Source organism: Phyllobates terribilis, unplaced genomic scaffold, assembly GCF_046119375.1.
Source record: "Phyllobates terribilis strain yellow unplaced genomic scaffold, ASM4611937v1 Scaffold_7__3_contigs__length_470593459, whole genome shotgun sequence".
NCBI classification, from domain to species: Eukaryota; Metazoa; Chordata; class Amphibia; order Anura; family Dendrobatidae; genus Phyllobates; species Phyllobates terribilis.
The window spans coordinates 152604271-152629289 of NW_027362767.1; the positions used below are offsets into that span (position 1 = coordinate 152604271).

Here is a 25019-nt window from a genome sequence, read left to right on the forward strand (position 1 = left end):
ACTATCCCACTACAACTATCATGGGGTGTTGTTCATACAATCATAAATTCCTCCACATATTTCGGGGGAACACTAGAGAATGTGCTGCCGATCAATAGTGATCCTTTGGGTCGGCGTTTGAGCGTTTTATCGAAGAGTATACTCACACTGGCCAGTGATCAACAGGGAATAAGAGGAAGTGAAAAAAAACACTTTTTTTTCAGAAGTGACCCACGATTTAAAGGGATAGAACTGTTATTTCATAACCCATAACTAAAAAAAGAAGGACTTTTTTTCTTTTTTTTTAGATGCCATAAAGCGTCCAAAAAAAAATATCATGAAGAGGATTGATAGTTTTACAAGTTGGTCCACGTGTCTTACAGTATGGGCACATATCATCCATTGCTGTGTTGCTGAGATGTCACACTCTCTACACCATCTGTCACCTCCAACAGCAGCTGTTCTCATGAAATAATCTGTGCTGCAGTGGGATCCCTTTTTCATAGACCCTATTATGGTATTCTTATGGAATTAAAGGCGGTCACAAAATGAATAATCATCTCTAGGCCAAAGGGAAGAGCAGAATTTGTTCTCACTTTGCAGGACCACGCATTACATGGACAACCCATTGATTGGAGTTGGAATTGTGTAATGCTTTATTTGTCCTGCAGAGGCACTGCATTGCAGGGAAACTCAACAGGCAGGTTTCTTAACAGATTGATCGCTGCGGTACAATATTCTTTTTATTGTAAGGAAACCCATTTAACAAACCATTGTCATCAAAAGCAAGGAATCAATTTAATCTCGGAGAACCACATGTGATCACGAGTGAAGCCCTCAAAATTCAAGTTTGCTACCAGACATGAAGGAAAGGTAAACTAAAACACCAAATAGACCTCTCAAATGCAAGACAGCTTGGTCTAAAGGATACATATACCTATAGCCCAGATGTAAGCTACGGCTGAGACTATTGATGGTATTCAGAAGATCAAGTAATCAGACCCATCTAGTTTGTTTCTCTGATACACGTTCATGTTAACGGCATACTGGGAAATCGATGCCCTTACCTTTTCTCACTACTTTGTACGCTTTACTACTATGGTCCTCAGAATTTGTATGTGATGGATCATTTTGGTTCTCAAGTTCAGAACTCCCTTTCGAGTGGCTTTCGACCATATCCCACATAGTATCCTCTGCATCTTTCGAACCTTGCCGTCTGTGCCGATAAGTGAGGTCCTCCGCGTTCCTACTGTTTTCTGCAATACTAGAGCGTTGCGATGACACTTCTCCCCGACCATCATCTAGAGTCTCTATTAGAGATTCTGTCACCATCTCCCATGGCTGTCCTGCCCCACCGGACACTGAAGGCGTAGGCGTGTGGTCATCCTCTGAATGATCTGAATGTCTCATGGGGAGAAGACTCCGTAGAATCAGCTGACGGAGATTCTGGACTAAAGAGATATTCATTTCAATCAAGAGTCAAACTCTAATGGTCAGTGAACCTAACGCCTACACGAGACCAATATTACAAAGCAGAAGTCACAGTAGATCATCTACAACCAAGTGACCAGAATGTGAACAAGTTTATATCTCACCATCTTCCAGTGCTGATTCTGCCAAACCTTCACTCACTGATGGCCACTGGTAGGCGAGGTAAGTGGGATCAGATTGGTCCTCCAAACCCCCTCCTGTATCTTCCACTTGGGATGGAAATGGCAATTGTGTAGGGGTCTGTGCTTCATCTTCTTCTAGGCTTTCTGGTTCTTCTAGAAGAACCTCGGTCTTGTGAGAGTGTCCCAGGAACTCACTCTGATTCTCATCTGCAGGGACAGATCATCAAACACGAAACCACATGAAATGATTTGCTCTCTCTTGAAATCACGTAGGAAAAATCGAATAGATGAGGTTTTCTAGTAAAAAGTACACAACTCACCAATTGTGAGGTCTTCACTGTTGGTTCTCATACTTGCCTCGGACAATAAGGTTGGGATGCCAGCATCCTGTAACACCGAGCTGCAGAAGACAGAGGGACGATATCACATCCAGTGATGTTTCTTTAAGAGAACTACTCTAATCAAATTGTAAATAAGACATGTGTAAAAGACACCAAGATGGTCAACATTTGACCTCACCTCGTAGAGGGTGTCCTGGAATCGACCAGGTTCCGAGTGCTCAGTTTTATAGAAGTAGGTGGATGTCTCGTGGCACTTTTGGCAGCTTCTTCAAGTAGGTCTTTCCACCTATCGGCAAATATGGGAGTTCATAAAAAGCTAGATAAGAATAGACATCCCATCTGACAATACCTCCTACAGAGAGACTTACGTGTTTTTCTCAGAGGATGTCAGCGCCACCAACTCATAGATCTGGGGCCCAAGTTCAGATGTGCAAATAATGAAGAAGGCTCTCTTATCTGTCGAAGAAAAAAAGACAATAACACAATTTATGATCGATAGACAGTCAAAGGAGCTGCTATCGAATACAAAATTGCTAAAATGTATCTGGTCATTAAAAGGGGCATTCCCATCTGAGACCTTTGTGGCACAGTATATGTCAAATGCGAGATGAGAATACCCCCTTAGGTCATTAGGTAGCTACCCAAATGAAATGTCCAGTATCAATTCTCAACACAACACTAAGCTATCCAGGTAGAAGCTCAACATCTCCCATGGACCCTCTTCCTTCATACCTTCTCGAGTCCTCACCTGTGGCTACTGATCGGACCAGAACAGAGTTCAGCTTGATAACAGGACTGAACGTTTGCTTGGTATCTGAGGACACCACTGAGGTCTTGCTGTGACACTTCAGCACCAGCTTCTCGTCTTGTTTCTGAAGGAGAACTAGAAGATCTTCCAAGAGAAGAACATGCAGATCTGTGTGACAAGAACCAATACCAAACAACCATTAGTTATTGGACAATGGCTTCAAGACCATATCCTTGATTACCAACTAGTTTAACCACTTTAGGACGCAGACATTTTTTTATTTTTGTGCTTTTGGTTCTCTTTCTTCAAAGAGCCATACTTTTTGTATTTTTCCATCATCTTGGCCATATGATGGCTTGTTTTATTCGAGACAAGTTTTAATTTTGAATGACACCATTCATTTTACCATATAATTTAATGGAAAACAAGAAAAAAAATCCAGCAATTACAGGAAACTCCACTGGTTACTATGGCATCCCCTTGGCACCCTGTGATGGCCAAGCCACCCATTTACATGCTGCTGTCAGTGATTGACAACAGCATCTAAAGGGTTAAACAGTAGCAATCTAAACTAGCTCCGGTCACTGCTGGCTGTAGAAACACAGACAGAGTGAATGGATTTTGTGTTATGCCTTTTTTCTCCTATAGTGGCGCTGCTTAGAAATCAAACATTACCAGGTTTCTCTATAACTTATCACTGGGGAAACTTGGAACCATGAGAGCCTTCTAACAAGTAGAGATTTTTTACAAAGTGGAAAACCATTGTCCTTTTCAAGGCAAAAGAGATTTATTGGCCAACCCTTAGTCCGAGAACAAAACCAAAATTTCTTACCGATGGTTTTATCTTTCGTTATCCTCCATGTTAGAGATCCTTCGTGAATCATTCGCCTCGTTGTCAGGTCCAAGTTCTGTAGAATAGGAAACGGTCATTTACAGGATACATTTCTCCATGCCACCGGGTCCCTCAACCACCAATTGGGATTTTAGCCATGGTCACCTTAAATTCAGCAGCCAGGGGATTATTACTTCTCTCCAGGGAAGTGGAGTCCAAGCGTTTCTGGTATTCCCCCAACCGATATTCGTTATCTCGCTGCTTCACCGCCTCGTTCACGAATTTCAGGATGTCTTTACATCTACTCCAACAGCGGCAAAGCTTCTCATATTCCGGTGTGCCGGCTGCAAAAGAACAGAAAGGCATGAATGGGCGTGTTTCAAACAAGAGCTCTTGCCCCCAAGTGAGGGGGTAGAAGGGACTAATTAAAGAGGCGGTCCATAATTTCATCTACAGAGCAAGGGTCTCTTTGCTTCCTCTTCCGGTGGGGATGTATGTGTGCCTCTACAGCTAAACAGATGCAGTGAAGTGCTGGTTACCACTTTGACCAGAAGATGACACAAAGTGACTGACAGGGGACCTGGGCCTCACTAAGGAGGAACGGCAGGAAATTGGAAGGAAAGGATTTGAAAGGGGTTAATTAAAGACCACAGTGATATTCACCAGATTCCCCAGTAGGAGAAGAATCTGCTGCATTAACCAGTTCCCGTACCTAGAGGAAGTTGCCAGGAGTCTAATGCTTTTGCTTTTAGCTTTGCCTTCAATTTTTTTTTCTTACCATCCGTGTGTTTGATAATATTCTCCAAGAGCAATGGGTATTTTGTCAGTCTCTGCATCTCCGATACAATTAGGTCTTTCAGCTGAAGTCTTCGGCACTGAGGGCTACTCTCCGCTTCCTAGAGCATGGGCAATAAAACAAAGTCAAAGGATGATGATGGATGGACATATGGATGATGGATATGCATGGATGGATGATTTGGATGAATGATTATTGAAGATCTGGAGGGAATATGGACAAGGCAGGAGCTAGCTCTCAGATGGGCCATACCTGCATGAACAGGTTGAACCGAGCTTCTTTACGCTTTTTGATTTTAATAAGGTCGAGCGCGATCGTCTGGCATGAGCAGAACTTGGCGGTTTCTTGGCACACTTCTTCTCCTGCGGCTCCATCAAACTGATACATAGCGGAGAAAAAGAAAATTCACGTTTTGTTTTTTTTTTCCCTCCACCAGATATCAAACCTTCTTGGCCGTAGGCAATGGTAGTCTATCCATTAATGTACAAGCCTGTTTGATCATTTTTAAAACTCATTAGAACAGGAATTCTCTCAATTTCAGACGACGGTACTCACCCGGGACAACATGAGGTCACCAATCTCCTTAACCACTGGTCCTTCTTCCCTCACCCTCTTCATGAGTTCTACTAAATAATCTGCAATAAGAAAGTGGAGGAGAACGTAAGAAACTGTAAGTCTTAATTTCCCTGCAAATCAAGTCAATAAATTCTTACTGTGGATCTCAATCAGCTCGGGGAGATTGGGAAACACAAGCAAAAGTTCCTCAGTGGACAGAAGGTTCTCCTTGCGCATCCTCTGGTAGAAGATGTGATCGAGAACTCTAAGGACCCGGAGATGAGAGGCTTCTGTCATAAATAGCTCTGAGGAGGAGAAGTAACCAACCATGAGAACCGGAAGTAGGTCCTAAAATGGCAAAATTCTCTGCACACCCGTAGAGGTACCCACCATGTATCACTTCTTGGCGTGCCCGCTCCTTCACACTAAGATGTTGAGCCACCTCTCTGCCTACAGTGTGTTGCCAGTTCTGGGCATCAGGCTCAGGGTCAGACATATGCCCCAAATCATCTTCTTGTAGGTTGGCCAGCAAAGATTCACCAGTAAAGATCATATTTGGAGACTCCATACTCCTAGAATAATACAGTTAAGTCGGTTTTCCAGTGGTAATGGTTCCACTTGGGTCTACTAATCCAAGACTTACTGCCCATCACCATCACCTCACCCAACATTATGGTCAATACAGTTTGCCCAAAAAAGGAACGTTGGTCCTATAACTCACCCCAACTAACATGAGGTAACCCCATAAAAAACAGCTCTTTCTCACCTGCGGCTCAGCTTGGGGGTGTACGGTGGTGTTGGGTTATCCAAAGACCTGTTATATAAACAGAGTTTGTGAAGATCCAATTGGACTTGATCAGCTCAAGGATGAAGAGAATCAAGCCCATAAACCTTAGACAACCATTCTTTCTGACCCAATTTAGACATGCACGATCAGTTCAGCTGAGTGTACATGTGCTCTTACTGGGAAGAATGGAGTAAACTGATGCTGTGGAAGGAGAATACATACGATTGACAGAGAAAAGACCGAGAGAACAGTTAGGGTGCTTTCAAACTGCGTTTAGGAACCCGTTCAGTGGCTTACATCCGAATCCCCGCAAAATGGAATTCAGACATATGCACCGGGCAGCACGGTGGCTCAGTGGTTAGCACTGCAGCCTTGCAGCGCTGGGGTCCTGGGTTCAAATCCCACCAAGGACAACATCTGCAAGGAGTTTGTATGTTCTCCCCGTGTTTGCGTGGGTTTCCTCCGGGTTCTCTAGTTTCCTCCCACACTCCAAAGACATACTGATAGGGAATGTAGATTGTGAGCCCCAATGGGGACAGAGCCGATAATGTCTGTAAATTGTCTGAATTGTAAAGTGCTGCGGAATATATTGGCGCTATATAAATAAAAAGATTATTATTATGTACCGATGGGGCCATAGACTATAATGGTGCCGACAGAGTGAACGTGCGCTACCTACTGAAGGCAGATGCTCAGACACAGTCTACTACGTCTGAGTGTCCGCCTCCAGTAGGCATACAAGCCCGAAAATGATGCACGGCAGAACACATATTTGCCCTGTCGGTGCATATGTCCGAATCCTGTTTTGCAGGGGGTTTCAGACGTAAGCCACTGAACGGGTGCCTGAACGCACCCTAAACCATTTTTGTATGTGTATGCAATTTGGGTGAGGGCCTCCAAAATGGGTGTCTACATCAGTCGTTTCCTTTTGCTTTATAGTAAGAAGAGCAGCCCAGGAGCACTTAAGTCAGCTGCAGCAAGTGAAAAAGTGCATTGAAAGAAGGAGGTCCTCACCTTGTGGACAGGCTGGACGCTGAAGACGATGCAGACTGATGCAGTCTCGTTGCTTCTGCCGCAGCATCCATATCCACATCACTGCGGGAGCGAGGAACGTTGTCAGCTTTGCGGGATTTCTTCAGCTCTTCCCGCCCTTTTAAGCTTTCTGAACGTCCAAGTTTTACTTCCGACCGGCTACTGAAAAAGTAAGACGACGGAGTGACGACACTCAATGTGCGCGGACATAGGACCAGGTACTGTCACAGAAGATAAAAGGGCTTGGTTGGGGTCTCTATGTCAGTGACCCTTAGGTCAAATGATCGGAGGGATATAATTTTATTTAAACAAATAAAATAGACAAGAGAATCCAAAAACTTTGGGATGGGAATTAGTTTACTTTACAGGCTTGGTTCATTTCCAGTCCCGATAACACATACACCATATCCGAGCATCCTTGTCATTCATCTTAATCCGCTGGAAACAAGCTAATCTAATAATACACAAGAGATCTGACCGGCATCCGTCCTCTCAAGGGTAAATTAAGATTTCATTAAAGGATGTACGCGAGCGGAGAAAACCATCACAAACAGGAAGGAGATTATCGAGACGGGTCCTGACAAATATGACCGACACCTTACTGCAAAGGTTGAAAAATTATCAACGAGAAGTAATAAATATCTCAAAGGGTATTTACTACTAGAAATATATCATTATATGAAGAAATAGGGACCAAAATGATTCAATGTCTACAATGAAAAAAGTCTGACACAATTTTAAACAGTTTTACGCAGGGGTTGGCCCTTCCATCTTCATAGATACTATGATAGATACTAATTTCTGTTCTATACCAGTCTTCGTAAAGCAAATGGAACAATAATAATAAAAAAAATTTACTAGTAGACTTGCCCTTTAAAATATCTATATAGCTCTAAGCGGGGGTGGGTCTTCTACTTTTATAGACCATTCGGGAGGAAAAGGGAGTGGCAATGTGATGTTGTGGCATCTATGTAGTTATTTCAGTACTTCTGGTCAAGAGTATGGAACATTAAAGAAGAATTACTAGTAGACTGGCACTTTAAAAGATTTAAGAAACTCTGAACGAGGGGGTTGGGGGGGCAACTAATAGCTCACTTGCACTTTGAGCCATCTACAATATCCACCTCTTAAGCGGGGGCGAGTCTTCTACCGTTATAGAAAGACAACCTATTTATTCACACCTAGAAAACAAGCCGTTTCCAATCCTGCAATATGCAACAATAAAAAGCAAGTATTGGTGGACCTGATATATAAACTATTTAACTTTAAGCAGGGGTGGGTCTTCAGTGTTTATATATTTTATGAGGGTGGAAGGAAAATAATGACCCATATATGAGCCATTTTGTGCCATACTTACAGTATATTCTGCACCCATACCTGGTAAAGGGCATGAGGAAAGCGGATTACAAGGCGATTTGCCTTTAAGCTTTTTATAGCTACAGTTGCGTTAAGCGTGGTTGGGTCTTCCACCTTTATAGAATTCTATTCGTTGGAAAGTAGAATGATGACCCCTAAGAAGGCTATTTTGTGGCACCTATACAGTCAATTTGCATTTGTTTTTAGTAACGTGCTAGGTGACAATGAAAAGACATGATTAGTGGACTTGGCCTTTAAACTAGCTATCTAGCACTAAGTGGAGGTGGGTCTTCCACCTTTACAAACATCTATAAGGGTGGAAGAAGAATGGAGGCCAACTAAAAATTATTTTGTGGCATCTATACAGCAAATTCTGTTCCCACTCCTGGTAAAGACCATGCCAGAATAAAAAGCAATTACTTGAGGATTTGCTCTCTAAGCCATCTATCTAGCGGTAAGCGGGGGCTGGGTCTTCCACCTTTATAGACCTTTATGAGGGTGGAAGCAGAATGACAACCACTACAGGAAATACTTTGTGGTGTCTATAGAATAAGTTCTGAACTCATTTGTAGTAAAGAGCATGCAAAATTAAAATGAAATACATAGTGAACTTGTCTTCCCTTCTATCTAACTCTAAGCGGGGGTGGGACTTCCAGCTTTATAGACTTCTATGAGGGAGAATGCATACTATGCAGAATGATGACCCCTTATAGGAGTTTTTTTGTGGTTTCCATACAGCAGAGCAAATGCAATATTAAAAAGTAATAACTAAAAGACTTGCCCGTCATGCTATCTAGCTCTAAGCAGGGGTGGGGCTGTCACCTTTATACACTTCTACAAGGGATAACGCAAAATGACAACCCTTATAGGAGTTATTTTTTGGCACCTATACAGCAGATCTACTGTATGTTCAAAATTCGTAACAAGAATGCAACAATCAAAAACAGTTACTGGTGGAATTGCCCTCTAAGCCATCCATATATACACATCTAGAATGCACATACAATTTAGGGAGGGTCTTACCTCTTCCACAGTGTCCTTTCCAGCCTCTTTTTATCCATCTTTTTGCATAGTCCCCAATATTCTGACACCCCTCCTTCCCCACAGATCCCCTTGTCTACATTTTAATCCAGGTCTGCCAGTCTTTATTTTTTCATTCCAGGGACTGCGACAGCTCGGAGGCCTGCACTGTCTGCCTGTGCTTTGTAGCAGCTTCCAAGCAAATCCTCTATTGATCCCATCTCCATCCTAATACTAGCAATAAAAATCAATGGTGCAGCAGACAGGACAGAGCGGGCAACTGAGCACAGGAGGACCGCCCCGTCACAGGGACCCAGCAGGCGTCCTGACTCCTAAATCACAATGACAATTACCAGCTGGGAAAAAAAATGGATGGGGCCCGCCATGTCTACACCGAGCCTTATAAAAATAGAGGACTGTCTCATCAACAGAATTAGAGACTCATTGATTTAACCTTTCCAAATAAAGGTCACATATGCCAGGAACAGAGCGACATATTCTGCTTTCATGGAGACAGACAATTCCATAAAACATGTCACTGTCCAGGGACCCCTTGCTCTCCTTTTCCCAATAGAGGAAGTCTGAATGGGCCAACTATCCCTTAAAAGGACCCACACACCTTCGACAGCTACGGGCCAAACCTCTTTTCTCCTTACTCCCTTATAGGCATGCGTATTCAATAGGAAAAAGAGAGTAAGCCACTGGCCCACACCTCTGGCGGCAGCCTATGTTGCGGGAGAACAAAAGGATTGGTCAATGAAATTCAACGTGCCCGATATTTCTGTTGAGGAGGCCCACATAAATATTAGATGGTTAGCCTGCACTGGTGAAATTCAGTCTCCAACTCTCTAATGTGGGGGCCTTAAGAAAAAAAAAAAAAATACTAAATATAAATTTATATTAGTATTTTTTTCAATATTTTAAAATCCTCCATGATCAGCTACTAATCAGTAAATAAAAGAAAAAAAATTTTTTTTTTATTTTAATTAATGTAAGTGTCCACCATTAGAGGAAAAGGGAAAAACAATAAAAACACAAATATTGGCTAAAATTGGCCAAATTCGAGCATCCATTAACAGTTCCATCACGGGCATAGAAGGGACAGCTTCTTTCAGAGACACATAACCTCCCAATGTTTTGGCCACTTGGACAATCCTTCAGTTTCTAAAGTTGGCATTGATGAGCACAATGGGCAATCATGTTCCAACCACGGTTGAGCACAGGAATCTCATAAAGTGCCCATAAACTTTACATAATGGTCGGCTGAATACGGCTTGGTCGTGTATTTATGGATTCGCAATATAGAGAGTGGGGAAAGTCAAGAAAGGTCAAGAAGTCCCAACATATATTTGACGAAAGTCAAGATTTTGGCAAAACTGGCCAATGTGTAGGATGGTCTTTACCCTAGTTCTCACCGACCATGATAAAGAAGACATATCCAACCTAACAAAGGTGGTCAACGCCTCTCCTCACGTAGATTGATGGGGCCATAAATGAGAACCATTTTATTGCCATACCTGTCACTGTCCATTAGGTCATCGGGAAAGCTGCCAGTGGACAGTCGTTGCATGCCAAGTTCTTGGAGGTCATAGTGTTGGTTGTTTTCAAAGTGTTGGATGATATTTCGGACATTCCCGGGTTTTACTGTGTAGAGAAGAATGACGTGAGATACCAGAGGCTATGACATTACAGTGCATGATGACATCTTGTGTGGCCATTTTTGCTGGCGGAGTGGTCACCACCTCCGCTCAGGAAGAGACATTATAAAGGAAGGAGAGGAGCAGGAGCCATGGAGAGAGGACAGAGCACCCAGAAGTTATACGAGACGAGCAGATGGCATCTGCAGAGCAAGCTTAATTTTACTAACCTAAGTCAGACGCTGAAGAGACTACAACCAAATTATGGCCAATCCAAAAGGTGCGCCCCATGGGTCTTTGGATACCCAAGTTGACCTGATGACCCATGAAGCCCAAAGATAACTAGTTACTAAAGCCAAACTCAACAATGAAAGATAGAATTAAAAAGGTTTGTCTGAAAATTATAAAAAAAAAAAAAAAAAAAAATGAAAAAAAAATTGTAAAAGTCTGGTCAAATTAATAGAGCAGAGTTGCAATACCAGTCTCAGCCATAGGATGACGATGGCGCTGTTTCTTTTTATCCTTTTTTCACTTTAACCCTTTGAGGATACAATTACATTTTTGTGTGTATAGATGCACATAACAGGAACTATAAATTAGTGGCCACATCTCTATTATTTATTTTTTTTTTTTTTTTAAGACTGAGCCCAATATGCCCCTGCTTTCCCTCACAGCCTTGATGTAACAGCAAGAGCATTTAATATGAAGTCCATGATAGAAATAAATGATTGCCTACTCTAATAAATTACAGCAAATCATAAATAATATGGACCTGGCCAGGACAGATTTTCTGACGGCTATTCACTGGCAGCAAGCAGAGGTTTTAAAAATGGTGAAACTTTATAATATACTTAGCTTTAAAGTTGAACTTTTCAGTATAAAAGAATTGTGAGCCTCTAAAACCATAGCTAGATTGTAAGCTCCTCAGCGCAAGCTCCTACGGCCTGGTTATAATACAGGAAAGGTAGACAGGAAGGCAGAAATGGAGAAGCAGCTTCATATCCACACAGACAGGAATATTCAGCTTATATCTACACACAGGGGTTAGTGGGAAATGGCTTTATTAGACCTGAAAAGGTGTCAAGGGAGGAAGACATCGATAAATTAGGTTTACCTTCACCATGGGACAAGGGGACATGAAACGCTACAAAAGGAAAAAATGGCAGATTAAAAAAGAAAAAAAAAAAATGAGCAGAAAAGCGGAGGAAACAGCAACAAGCCTAAAAAAAAAAAAGTATGGGAGGGGATCTGCAAATATCTGAGCCGGCCCTCGCAGAGAGCCCGCAGGAAAATAATTAGTGGTAAATTATTAAAAATTAATACCATAATTATTATGACAGGAGAGTAGGGTGGGTGAGTAGTAGTCACAGCGGTCAATCAGCCCATGTATAGCAGCATTGATGAATACCTCCAAATGAACCTTGTCCTCCACCAACCCATACACAACTATAACCACTCATACCCTACCCTCCACCGACCCATACACAACTATAACCACTCATACCTTGTCCTCCGCGAACCCATACACCACTATAACCACTCCTACCCTGCCCTCCACCGACCCATACACAACTACAACCACTCATATCCTGTCCTACACCGACCCATACACAACTATAACCATTGCTACCCTGCCCTCCACCAACCCATACACAACTATAACCACTCATACCTTGTCCTCCACCAACCCATACACAACTATAACCATTCCTACCCTGCCCTCCACCGACCCATACACAACTATAACCACTCATACCTTGTCCTCTGCCAACCCATACACAACTACAACCACTCATATCCTGTCCTACACCGACCCATACACAACTATAACCACTGCTACCCTGCCCTCCACCAACCCATACACAACTATAACCATTCCTACCCTGCCCTCCACCGACCCATACACAACTATAACCACTCATACCTTGTCCTCCGCCAACCCATACACAACTATAACCATTCCTACCCTGCCCTCCACCGACCCATACACAACTATAACCACTCATACCTTGTCCTCCGCCAACCCATACACAACTACAACCACTCATATCCTGTCCTACACCGACCCATACACAACTACAACCACTCATATCCTGTCCTCCACCGACCCATACACAACTATAACCACTCCTACCCTGCCCTCCACCGACCCATACACAACTATAACCACTGCTACCCTGCCCTCCACCGACCCATACACAACTATAACCACTCATACCTTGTCCTCCGCCAACCCATACACAACTATAACCACTCATACCCTGTCCTACACAACTATAACCACTCAAACATTGTCCTCCACTAACCCATACACAACTATAACCACACCTACTCTGTCCTTCACCAACCCATACACAACTATAACCACTCATACCTTGTCCTCAGCCAACCCATACACAACTATAACCACTTCTACCCTACCCTCCACCGACCCATACACAACTATAACCACTCATACCTTGTCCTCCACTAACACATACACAACTATAACCACTCATACCTTGTCCTCCGCCAACCCATACACAACTATAACCACTCATACCTCGTCCTTCACCAACCCATACACAACTATAACCACTCATACCTTGTCATCAGCCAACCCATACACAACTATAACCACTCCTACCCTACCCTCCACCGACCCATACACAACTATAACCACTCATACCTTGTCCTCCACTAACACATACACAACTATAACCACTCATACCTTGTCCTCCGCCAACCCATACACAACTATAACCACTCATACCTCGTCCTACACCAACCCATACACAACTATAACCACTCCTACCCTACCCCGACCCATACACAACTATAACCACTCATACCTTGTCGTCAGCCAACCCATACACAACTATAACCACTCCTACCCTACCCCGACCCATACACAACTATAACCACTCATACCTTGCCCTCCACTAACCCACACACAACTATAACCACTCATACCCTGTCCTACACCTACAATCCATGAACACCAACTCTGACAGGGCTGCAGTGCTCTGTATGAGTAGTGTGAATGGGTAGGTGTCGGTCCTTAGAGCACCACAGCCATTTCAAAGAGCCAACTGGCAAGGATCTCAAAACCTGGACCTCCACCGATCTACTATTGATAACTTTTCCTAAGAATAGGCCATCATGTTCATCAATTTTGAAGCCCTCAAGAGGACACAACATGGTGGATAATAATACTGCCTTCCACCCCCCAGGAGATGACCCTAAACTTTCATACTCACTGCTTTGAGAAGAACTTTTGGGTTTGCCGATGTATTTGAGAATAGGGTTCCGCTTCTTGTCGTCTGCGGACTCGCGGTCCTTCTCCTTTTTTGCATTGCTGTTCTGTAGAGACAGAAAAGTAGAAGAGGTCAACAAATAATACCACGAGAATCAAGACGACGTTCCACAAGGTCACTGAGCTGCACGGTATACACATGATCGAGATCCTTCTACACAAGAACCTCCATCCCCCTTCAGGTCACAAACATCATGAATAAAGTCTTGAATTAAACTGATGCGACAACATGACACAAGATCACCAGCCAGAGGTGAGAGGACACTATGGGATATGTGAGGGCCAAAGATCAGCAGAAAATATTAGCGCAACAGTAAATTGGACACCAGAAAAGATTGGAAAATAATAACAGGAATAAGAAATAATAAAAACAATTATAAATTATAAAAAAAACAACAGCAACTCTCACAGCAGCTATTGATCGAGCAACGACGGCAGCAGAAGCAACCACAACAGGGGCGGCAGTAGTAGTAGCAGCGACGCCAGTGGCAGCCCCAACAGCAGGAGGGGCAGCAGTAATAGTAGTAGTGGCAGCCCCAACAGCAGGAGGGGCAGAAGTAATAGTAGTAGTGGCAGCCCCAACAGCAGGAGGGGCAGCAGTAATAGTAGTAGTGGCAGCCCCAACAGCAGGAGGGGCAGAAGTAATAGTAGTAGTGGCAGCCCCAACAGCAGGAGGGGCAGCAGTAATAGTAGTAGAAGTGACAGCAGCAACAGCAGGAGGGGCAGCAGTAATAGTAGTAGAAGTGACAGCAGCAACAGCAGGAGGGGCAGCAGTAATAGTAGTAGAAGTGACAGCAGCAACAGCAGGAGGGGCAGCAGTAATAGTAGTAGAAGTGACAGCAGCAACAGCAGGAGGGGCAGCATAATAGTAGTAGTGGCAGCCCCAACAGCAGGAGGGGCAGTAGTAGTAGTAGTAGTAGAAGTGACAGCAGCAACAGCGAGGGCGGCAGTAGTAGTAGTAGTAGAAGTGACAGCAGCAACAGCGAGGGCGGCAGTAGTAGTAGCAGCCCAAACAGCAGGGGCAGAAGTAATAGTAGTAGTAGCAGTGACAGTCGCAACAACAGCGAGGGCGGCAGTAGTAGTAGCAGCCCAAACAGCAGGGGCAGAAGTAATAGTAGTAGTAGCAGTGACAGTCGCAACAACAGCGAGGGCGGCAGTAGTAGTAGCAGCCCAAACAGCAGGGGCAGAAGTAATAGTAGTAGTAGCAGTGACAGCGAGGACGGCAGTAGAAGTAGTAGCAGTGACAGCTGCAACAACAGCGAGGGCAGCAGAAGTAGAAGTAAAAGCGATGACTGTCAGCTACAAAAACAGCAGGGGCAGCAGTATTAGTAGAAGTGACCGTCACAACAACAGCAAGGGAGGCAGTAGTAGCAGCAGCGACGACTGTGGCAGCCACAACAGCAGCAGGGGCAGCAGTAGTAGTCATAGTAGCAGTGACAGTTGTAAAAACAGAGAGGGCAGCAGCACCAACAGCAGGACGGGTTGCAGTATTAATAGTAGTAGTGAGAGCCACAACAACAGCGAGGTAGGCAGTAGTAGTAGGAGCGATGACTGTGGCAGTCACAACAAAAGCATATTCGTCAGTAGTAGTAGCAGCAGCAATGAAAGCCGCAACAGAGAGGGTGGCAGTAATAGTAGTACTAGCGATCACAGTGGCAACACTAACAGCAGGAGGGGCGGCAGTAGTAATAGTAGCAGTGATAAAAGCAACAACAGAGAGGGCAGGCAGTAGTAGCGATGACTATGGCAGCCACAATAACAGCAGGGGTGGCAGTAATAGAGATGACGGTGGCAGAACTAACAGCAGGAGGGGCGGCAGTAACAGTAGCGATGATGGTGGCAGCATTAACAGCAGGAGGGGCGGCAGTAACAGTAGCGATGATGGTGGCAGCATTAACAGCAGGAGGGGCGGCAGTAACAGTAGCGATGATGGTGGCAGCATTAACAGCAGGAGGGGCGGCAGTAACAGTAGCGATGATGGTGGCAGCATTAACAGCAGGAGGGGCGGCAGTAACAGTAGCGATGATGGTGGCAGCATTAACAGCAGGAGGGGCGGCAGTAACAGTAGCGATGATGGTGGCAGCATTAACAGCAGGAGGGGCGGCAGTAACAGTAGCGATGACGGTGGCAGCATTAACAGCAGGAGGGGCGGCAGTAACAGTAGCGATGACGGTGGCAGCATTAACAGCAGGAGAGGCGGCAGTAGTAGTAGCAGTGACAGCTGCAACAACAGCAAGGGCGAAAGTAGTAGCAGCGACAACAGTGGAAGCAGCAACAGCAGGGGCGGCGGAAGTAGTAGCAGTGAGGACGTTGACAGCTGCAACAGCAGGGCAACAGTAGTAGCAACAACGGCAGCAGTAGTAAAAGTAGAAACCATGATGGCAACAGTAATAGTAGTAGCAGCAACGATAATACCAGTAGCAGCAGAAGAAATGACAGTGGCATCAAGTGACAACAGTGGCGGCAGAAGCAGCAGTAAGGACGGCGGCAGCAGTAAAGACAGCAGCGGCAGGAGCAGCAGCAACAATAATGGCAGCAAGGAGATATTTACTAAGCTATTAAAAATAAATCTAAAATTCTTATTATAAACAAGACTTGGATGGATTTTCTCTTAAAATACACAGAACACTTGAAAATATAGAAAATCTAACTATTGCTCATCAATTTTACACAATTCTGTACTTCATTTCTTACTTTTTTAGTTTTGGGGAAGAAGGGGAGCCACTTGTCTTTGTCAGGAAGGATCTGAGACTTCTCGGAGATGCTGGCAGGCCGAAATTCTCGGAAACTGATTCCAGCATGATTCATGTAGGTGCTTAGTGCAAAGGCCATAGGGGAACTACGGAAAGATGGAAAGCCAGGAATAAGACGTTGTGAGTAGCAACAGCGCCCCTCTTATGTGGAGGCCGAGTCTGGTATTGCAGCTTAATCCTCAATGGGCTGAACTGTAATACCAGACGCAGCCTATGGACAGGAGTCAACAGAACCCTCACTGATCAATTCTGATTTATATGATTAAAATCCCGACTCCTTACCTTCTCTCTTCTTCATATTTTGACCTGAAAACAAAAGATAATAAAAAATTTAGTTTCCAGATATTTTAGCTTGACAAATGACTAAAATTTACACCCCATTCACCTCCAGCAGCACAGAGTATTTTAGCATAGCAGTTTTCTTATACTATACAGTGACATGTGCGGTCAGGGCTGTAAAAGGAGGAGGAAAATCTTTTAGCAAGAAACTACTAGAATTACCAAGGATTACACAATCTACCAGGATGCAAGACTTACAGAATCTCCCCCAGCTGTGCAATCTGCTTAGCAGCGACCTGACGCTCCCTCTGAGGGTCAATTTCAAGGTCCAGCAGGTCATTTTCTCCATACAGACTGCCCAGACCCATAGTCCGCTTTGTCCTGGGAAAACAAAAAATATATGAAACAAAAAGAAATGCTGATCCTGTACTGCTCCTAAGTTACATCCTGTATTATACTCCAGAGCTGCACTCACTATTCTGCTGGTGCAGTCACTGTGTACATACATTACATTACTGATCCTGAGTTACATCCTGTATTATACTCCAGAGCTGCACTCACTATTCTGCTGGTGCAGTCACTGTGTACATACATTACATTACTGATCCTGAGTTACATCCTGTATTATACTCCAGAGCTGCACTCACTATTCTGCTGGTGCAGTCACAGTGTACATACATTACATTACTGATCCTGTACTGATCCTGAGTTACATACTGTATTATACTCCAGAGCTGCACTCACTATTCTGCTGGTGCAGTCACTGTGTACATACATTACATTACTGATCCTGAGTTACATCCTGTATTATACTCCAGAGCTGCACTCACTATTCTGCTGGTGCAGTCACTGTGTACATACATTACATTACTGATCCTGAGTTACATCCTGTATTATACTTCAGAGCTACATTCACTATTCTGCTGGTGCAGTCACTGTGTACATACATTACATTACTGATCCTGTACTGATCCTGAGTTACATCCTGTATTATACTCCAGAGCTGCACTCTCTATTCTGCTAGTGCAGTCACTGTGTACATACATTACATTACTGATCCTGAGTTACATCCTGTATTATACTCCAGAGCTGCACTCACTATTCTGCTGGTGCAGTCACTGTGTACATACATTACATTACTGATCCTGAGTTACATCCTGTATTATACTCCAGAGCTGCACTCACTATTCTGCTGGTGCAGTCACTGTGTACATACATTACATTACTGATCCTGAGTTACATCCTGTATTATACTCCAGAGCTGCACTCACTATTCTGCTGGTGCAGTCACTGTGTACATACATTACATTACTGATCCTGAGTTACATCCTGTATTATACTTCAGAGCTACATTCACTATTCTGCTGGTGCAGTCACTGTGTACATACATTACATTACTGATCCTGTACTGATCCTGAGTTACATCCTGTATTATACTCCAGAGCTGCACTCTCTATTCTGCTAGTGCAGTCACTGTGTACATACATTACATTACTGATCCTGAGTTACATCCTGTATTATACTCCAGAGCTGCGCTCACTATTCTGCTGCTGCAGTCACTGTGTACATACATTACATTACTGATCCTGTACTGATCCTGAGTTATATCCTGTATTATACTCCAGAGCTGCACTCTCTATTCTGCTAGTGCAGTCACTGTGTACATACATTACATTACTGATCCTGAGTTACATCCTGTATTATACTCCAGAGCTGCACTCACTATTCTGCTGCTGCAGTCACAGTGTACATACATTACATTACTGATCCTGAGTTACATCCTGTATTATACTCCAGAGCTGCACTCACTATTCTGCTGGTGGAGTCACTGTGTACATACATTACATTACTGATCCTAAGTTACATCCTGTATTATACTCCACAGCTGCACTCACTATTCTTCATGTTTTAGAACTGCATTCCCTGCTTGTTCGGTGTCTGCGCAGCTTGGTTTTGTGATTTCCATCTCCAGCAGTCTTTACACCGGCCAGGACTGGCACAATCGGTATATTACCTGTAGTCTTGTATCTGCTCCTGTATTTCCGGTAACATGGCGTCCTGTGCCTCACTCAGTGCGCTCCGAACATCCTCAGAACCACGTAAACAGGATTCTGCAAGGAGGCAGCAGATAAAAGAAGCTGTGGATCTCACAGAGTACAGAGTTGTAAATGATGGACCACAGCTGCTGGCCGCCACTAGAGGGAGCTCACTGCACACAGGTCGGTACGGCACCCAACTTTCCATGTGTGTGATATACCTTGCTTCTCCAGCTCTCACTAACAACTCCGGTACGGTTGCAAGCTGACCACTCCATGACCCTTGTTTAACTCTTGTCTTTATGGCCAGCCTGTTTTACTTTGCTTGTGTTATATCTTGCATCTGGGGCAATTTGTAATTATCTGATTAGATGGGTTGGATGCCTCTCCCCTCTCCTTAACACCTGAATGCATTTTCTAGCATATATATTGTGAAGACTAAGTCTGCTGATGTAGTCTGGCCAGTGTGTATCACCAAGTGTGGATCATACAAGTATGGCATATTGAAGAATTAGACCTGAATTGAACCTGAAGGAACCTGGATACTCCAGGCAAAGTAAACAATGTTTCTGTTTGTTCTCACTCTCTCCCCTATAGTCCTCCACTTTCTACTAACCCCCCCCTAAACTCTACACCTAGTAAGGAACTGTTCATCTCTCCCTCCATCCTCCCCATTCATCTCACCTCCTCCTCAGAATTATTCCTCAATATTCACTCCTATGTCTCCAAACACAGACAGCCACCTCATGCCCTCTCCTGCTCCCACCTGCTACCACTTTCCCTGCTCCTTCGGACTGCCGGCGATAACTCTCCAAATCCTGGCCCTCCTCACCACATTCCCACAGTCACTTCCGCTTCCTATCAATGATCTCTCAAACTCTCGCAACCTTTCAAACCTTATACCCATCCGCCCAGCCCCCGCTTCCCCAGTCTCACTAACAGGAGCTCTAAGGAACGCGAGCTCCGTCTGCAACAAACTTTCCTACATCCATGATCTTTTCATCACTAACAAACTTTCCTTCCTCGCCATCACTTTAAACCTGGCTCACCCCCTCTGACACTGCCTCCCCAGCTGCACTTTCCTATAGTAGATTCCATCTTTCTCACACACCCCGCTCCAACGCCAAGAATGGCGGAGGAATAGGTTTTCTCCTGTCAGACAACTGCTCCTTCACCCATATCCCACTGCCACCCTCTGTTGCTCTCCCATCTTTTGAGGTGCATTCCGCGAGAATCTATTCCCCCTCCAACCTACAACTGGCTGTCATCTACTGCCCCCCAAGGACCAGCCACCACTTTCTTCGACCACTTCACCACCTGGCTGCTTCACTTCCTTTCTACTGAGATCCCCACTATCATCATGGGCGACCTCAACATCCCCCCATTGACACTTCCCACTCATCTCTCTCTAAGCTCCTATCCCTCACTTCCTCCTTCAGCCTTGCTCAATGGTCTTCTGCCCCCACTCACAAAGATGGCCACACACTGGACCAAATCTTCACCTACCTCTGTTCCCTGTCTAACCTAACTCTCCTCTCCCAGTTTGACCACAACCTACTTACATTCTCTACCCTCTACTCTCCCGATGCACAATCCCCACTTCACAAACTTGCACACCCTCGTAGAAATCTCAAACACCTTAACCTACACTAACTCTCTGAATCCGTCTTCCCTCTTACAGACATAAGTTCCTTACACGATGCAGACGCTGCTGCTGCTTTATATAACACCACAACAGCTGCAGTTCTCGATTCGGTCGCCCCGCTCACACACACAAAAGCTCGCACAATCAATCAACAGGCAACCCTGGCACACCAACCTGAATAAAGAACTGCGAAGGGCCTCCAGGGTTGCTGAGCGGAGATGGAAAAGATCCCACTCCAATGAGTATTTCATTGCATTCAAACAAGCCCTCATTACTTTCAAGTCCACACTTACTGCAGCAAAACAAACCTACTTCTCACCTCTCATATCCTCCCTGTCTCACAACCCTAAACAGCTATTCAACACCTTCAATTCCCTCCTCCGTCCACCAGCGCTTCCTCCCTCTCCTCTCAGCCGAAGACTTTGCCTCATTCTCCAAGCAGAAGATTGACACCATCAGACAAAGCTTTTGCCTAAAGTCCCCACAGCTCCTCCTCATATCTACTCAACCCTCCTCCTCCAAAACTAGCTTCTCCATCACTACGGACGATCAAGTTTCCTCCTTACTCTCCAAATCACACCACCACCTGCGAACTTGACGAAATCCCGTCCCACCTCATCCCTTATCCCAACTCTAACCCACCTTTTCCACCTGTCACTAACAACTGGTGTCTTCCCCCTCATGCTACAAACATGCCTCGATCACACCCATCCTCAAAAAGCCCTCCCTTGACCCATCCTCTCTGACTAGCTATTGCCCCATATCACTTCTCCCCTATGCCTCAAAACTACTGGAACAACACGTCCATTTTGAACTGTCCTCCCACCTCTCCTGCTGCTCCTTCTTTGGCCACTTACAATCTAGCTTCCGACCGCATCACTCCACTGAAACTGCCCTGACTAAAGTCACCAACGACCTACTAAAAGCCAAATCCAAGCGACACTATTCTGTCCTCCTCTTCTTGGACCTATCATCTGCCTTCGACACAGTGGACCATTCCCTCTTACTACAGACTCTCTCATCTATCGGCATCACAGACTTGGCCCTATCTTGGATCTCCTCATACCTAACAGACAGGACATTCAGTGTCTCCCACTCACACACCACCTCCTCATCTCGCCCCCTATCTGTATGTGTCACCAAAGGTTCAGCTCTAGGAGCTCTCCTCTTCTTAATCTACACCCTAGGCCTGGGACAGCTTATAGAGTCTCATGGCTTTCATGATCACCTCTATGCTGATGACACACAGATCTACCTCTCTGGACCTGATATATCCTCCCTACTAACCAAAATTCCACAATGTCTGTCCGCTATTTCATCCTTCTTTGCTAGATTTCTAAAACTTAACATGGATAAAACTGAAATCATCATCTTTCCACCGTCTCACTCAACCCCCCCACCCCCACACACATACACATATCTGACCTATCCATCATAGTCAATGGCTGTCCACTCTCCCCAATTCCGCAAGCTCGCTGCCTCGGGGTAACCCTGGACTCTGATCTCTCCTTCAAACCACATATCCAAGCCCTTTCCACTTCCTGCCGACTCCAACTCAAAAGCCTCTCCCGGATCCGCACATTCCTCAGCCAAGAATCTGCAAAAACACTAGTGCACGCCCTCATCATCTCCTGCCTTGACTACTGCAACCTCCTGCTCTGTGGCCTCCCTTCCAATCTATCCTAAACTCTGCTGCTCATCTAATCCACCTGTCCCCCCGCTATTCCCCGGCCTCTCCTCTCTATCAATCCCTTCACTGGCTTCCCATTACACAGAAACTCCAGTTCAAAACCCTAACCTTGGCATACAAAGCCATCCACAACCTGTCTCCTCCATATATCTGTGATCTAGTCTCCCGGTACATATCCGCACGCAACCTCCAATCCGCACAAGATCTCCTCTACTCCCCTCATCTCCTCTTCCCACAATCGAATACAAGATTTCTCCCGTGCTTCCCCCCTACTCTAGAACCCTCTACCCCAACACATCAGACTCTCTCCTACCATGGAAACCTTCAAAAGAAACCTGAAGACCTACCTCTTCCGACAAGCCTACAACCTGCAGTAACCCTCACTCCACCATATCGATGCATGACCTCCTCTACCCCCACCTACTGTATCCTCACCCATCCCTTGTAGATTGTGAGCCCTCGTGGGCAGGGTCCTCGCTCCTCCTGTACCAGTCGCCGACTTGTATTGTTCAAAATTATTGTAATTCTTTGTGCTATGTATATCCCTATCACATGTAAAGCGCCATGGAATGAATGGTGCTATAATAATAAATAATAATGTTAAGCGGCACAATATAAATCTGTGTGCTAGTGGTTGCCTGCGCTGTCGGGAGTCTCCTCTTTATCTGGAGACCCCCATATAATAGGAGAGGAGTCATGGTCAGTGAATATATTATATATATATATACACATACATATGTATATATGTATCACTCACCTATTTCAGCTTGCAGGTTCTCAGGAATTTTAACTCTCAGCGGCTGAAAAACAACAGGATGATTAGGAGTGCAAGATCTCTGCTTGCCGTCAGTAAAACAGAACCTGAAAATTATCAAACAATTAAAAAGTTGCTACATAAAAAAAAAAAAAATGAAATCACAGAAAGCGAACTGGAAACCCCTATAGCTTTAATCCTGTTTTTACGGGTGGGTTTGGGATACAATATGGCCCCGCAACACAAGATATCACACACACGGTGGCGCTACAACTCATTCGCCGCCGCTTACTGCGCTTTTATCCAAGAAGATGTTCCACACGTCCTTCCCTAAAGAGCAGGCGTCCCGGGCACTGAGCTGCTGGCAAACTTCAGCACACAGATAAAACAGCTGGAGGAGAAAAGAACAAGGAAAATTTACTGCGGCCGTGTGCAGCGGTGCCACCATCAAGTGGAGGACATCCGTGGCTCCTCAAATAAAGTCAATTATTCAATATTTTGACATGTTTTTGAAGATTTCTTGCAAGGTACTGGTAAGCATTGTGGAAATCCAGATGGTGTAGGGAATCCTGGGAAAAAGTATGCAAATTAGCTCTCCTCTAGAAGAAAGAATTCGCTCTATCGCGCCACCTATAGGCAGCAAGCGTGTAAGTTAGTGTCCGATCCATTAAGCGCTTTGAAAAATGCCATACTAGGGGATAATTTTCTGCTCTCGCTGGTTGTCCAAATACTGGGAACCAGACCAAGGTCTTGAAACAATTATGGATTGGGGATGCACATGCTCCATTAATTGTCTATGCGACTGCTGGAAATAGTATGATAGAAAAGGGATCGAGCGGTCGAGAGGAAAAAGGGGGATCGAGCGGGAGCGAGAAAAAGAGACACTATTAGTAGACACCCTCGCTAATGGGAGACACCCCTACCTAAATGAACGCAGAATCTATTAAGAGGGAATTTCAGACAACCTAGTAATATCTGAAAACACAAATCCCTTGAAACATGCCAAAGGATGGGAATATTCTACTATTCTTGAAAGTGAAAAAGAGATCAGGAGGGAGAGGGAGAGCAAGAGAAAAAGAGATCGAGAAGGAGAGCAAGAGAAAAAGAGATCGAGAGGGAGAGCAAGGAAAAAAGAGATCGAGAGGGAGAGCAAGGAAAAAAGAGATCGAGAGGGAGAGCAAGGAAAAAAGAGATCGAGAGGGAGAGCAAGGAAAAAAGAGATCGAGAGGGAGAGCAAGGGAAAAAGAGATCGAGAGGGAGAGCAAGGGAAAAAGATCGAGAGGGAGAGCAAGGGAAAAAGAGATCGAGAGGGAGAGCAAGAGAAAAAGAGATCGAGAGGGAGAGCAAGGGAAAAAGAGATCGAGAGGGAGAGCAAGAGAAAAAGAGATCGAGAGGGAGAGCAAGGGAAAAAGATCGAGAGGGAGAGCAAGGGAAAAAGAGATCGAGAGGGAGAGCAAGGGAAAAAGAGATCGAGAGGGAGAGCAAGGGAAAAAGAGATCGAGAGGGAGAGCAAGGGAAAAAGAGATCGAGAGGGAGAGCAAGGGAAAAAGAGATCGAGAGGGAGAGCAAGGGAAAAAGAGATCGAGAGGGAGAGCAAGGGAAAAAGAGATCGAGAGGGAGAGCAAGGGAAAAAGAGATCAAGAGGGAGAGCAAGGGAAAAAGAGATCGAGAGGGAGAGCAAGGGAAAAAGAGATCGAGAGGGAGAGCAAGGGAAAAGGATCGAGAGGGAGAGCAAGGGAAAAGGATCGAGAGGGAGAGAGAAAGAAAAAAAGAGAAAATCAAGGGGGGGTGAGAGAAAAAAAGAGCTCAAGAGGGAAAGAGAAAAATCTAGAGGGAAAGAGAAAGTTCAAGAGGGAAAGTGAAAGATCGAG

At 44.8% G+C, this 25019-nt stretch overlaps 1 protein-coding gene across 9 annotated transcripts in view; it reads right to left on the reverse strand.

Moving 5' to 3' along the window:
- ARHGEF11 (Rho guanine nucleotide exchange factor 11) overlaps positions 1-25019 on the reverse strand; it is a 105254-nt gene that overhangs the window by 11353 nt on the left and 68882 nt on the right. For 6 of the 9 annotated variants that reach the window (XM_073639436.1, XM_073639438.1, XM_073639437.1 and 3 more), the window contains 24 exons: positions 23441-23539; positions 23152-23194; positions 19038-19134; positions 17282-17404; positions 17027-17050; positions 16686-16830; positions 13936-14038; positions 11811-11840; positions 10577-10703; positions 6666-6845; positions 5631-5678; positions 5255-5436; positions 5023-5169; positions 4865-4944; positions 4562-4687; positions 4292-4409; positions 3679-3857; positions 3514-3589; positions 2682-2849; positions 2302-2389; positions 2112-2219; positions 1913-1992; positions 1575-1799; positions 1047-1430 (listed from right to left, as the gene is read on the reverse strand). In XM_073639436.1, the coding sequence (XP_073495537.1) occupies positions 1047-1430; positions 1575-1799; positions 1913-1992; positions 2112-2219; positions 2302-2389; positions 2682-2849; positions 3514-3589; positions 3679-3857; positions 4292-4409; positions 4562-4687; positions 4865-4944; positions 5023-5169; positions 5255-5436; positions 5631-5678; positions 6666-6845; positions 10577-10703; positions 11811-11840; positions 13936-14038; positions 16686-16830; positions 17027-17050; positions 17282-17404; positions 19038-19134; positions 23152-23194; positions 23441-23539 (2980 nt within the window). The remainder of the gene's footprint in view (positions 1-1046; positions 1431-1574; positions 1800-1912; positions 1993-2111; positions 2220-2301; positions 2390-2681; positions 2850-3513; positions 3590-3678; positions 3858-4291; positions 4410-4561; positions 4688-4864; positions 4945-5022; positions 5170-5254; positions 5437-5630; positions 5679-6665; positions 6846-10576; positions 10704-11810; positions 11841-13935; positions 14039-16685; positions 16831-17026; positions 17051-17281; positions 17405-19037; positions 19135-23151; positions 23195-23440; positions 23540-25019) is intronic. The other 3 variants (XM_073639440.1, XM_073639443.1, XM_073639442.1) reach the window with 3 other exon arrangements.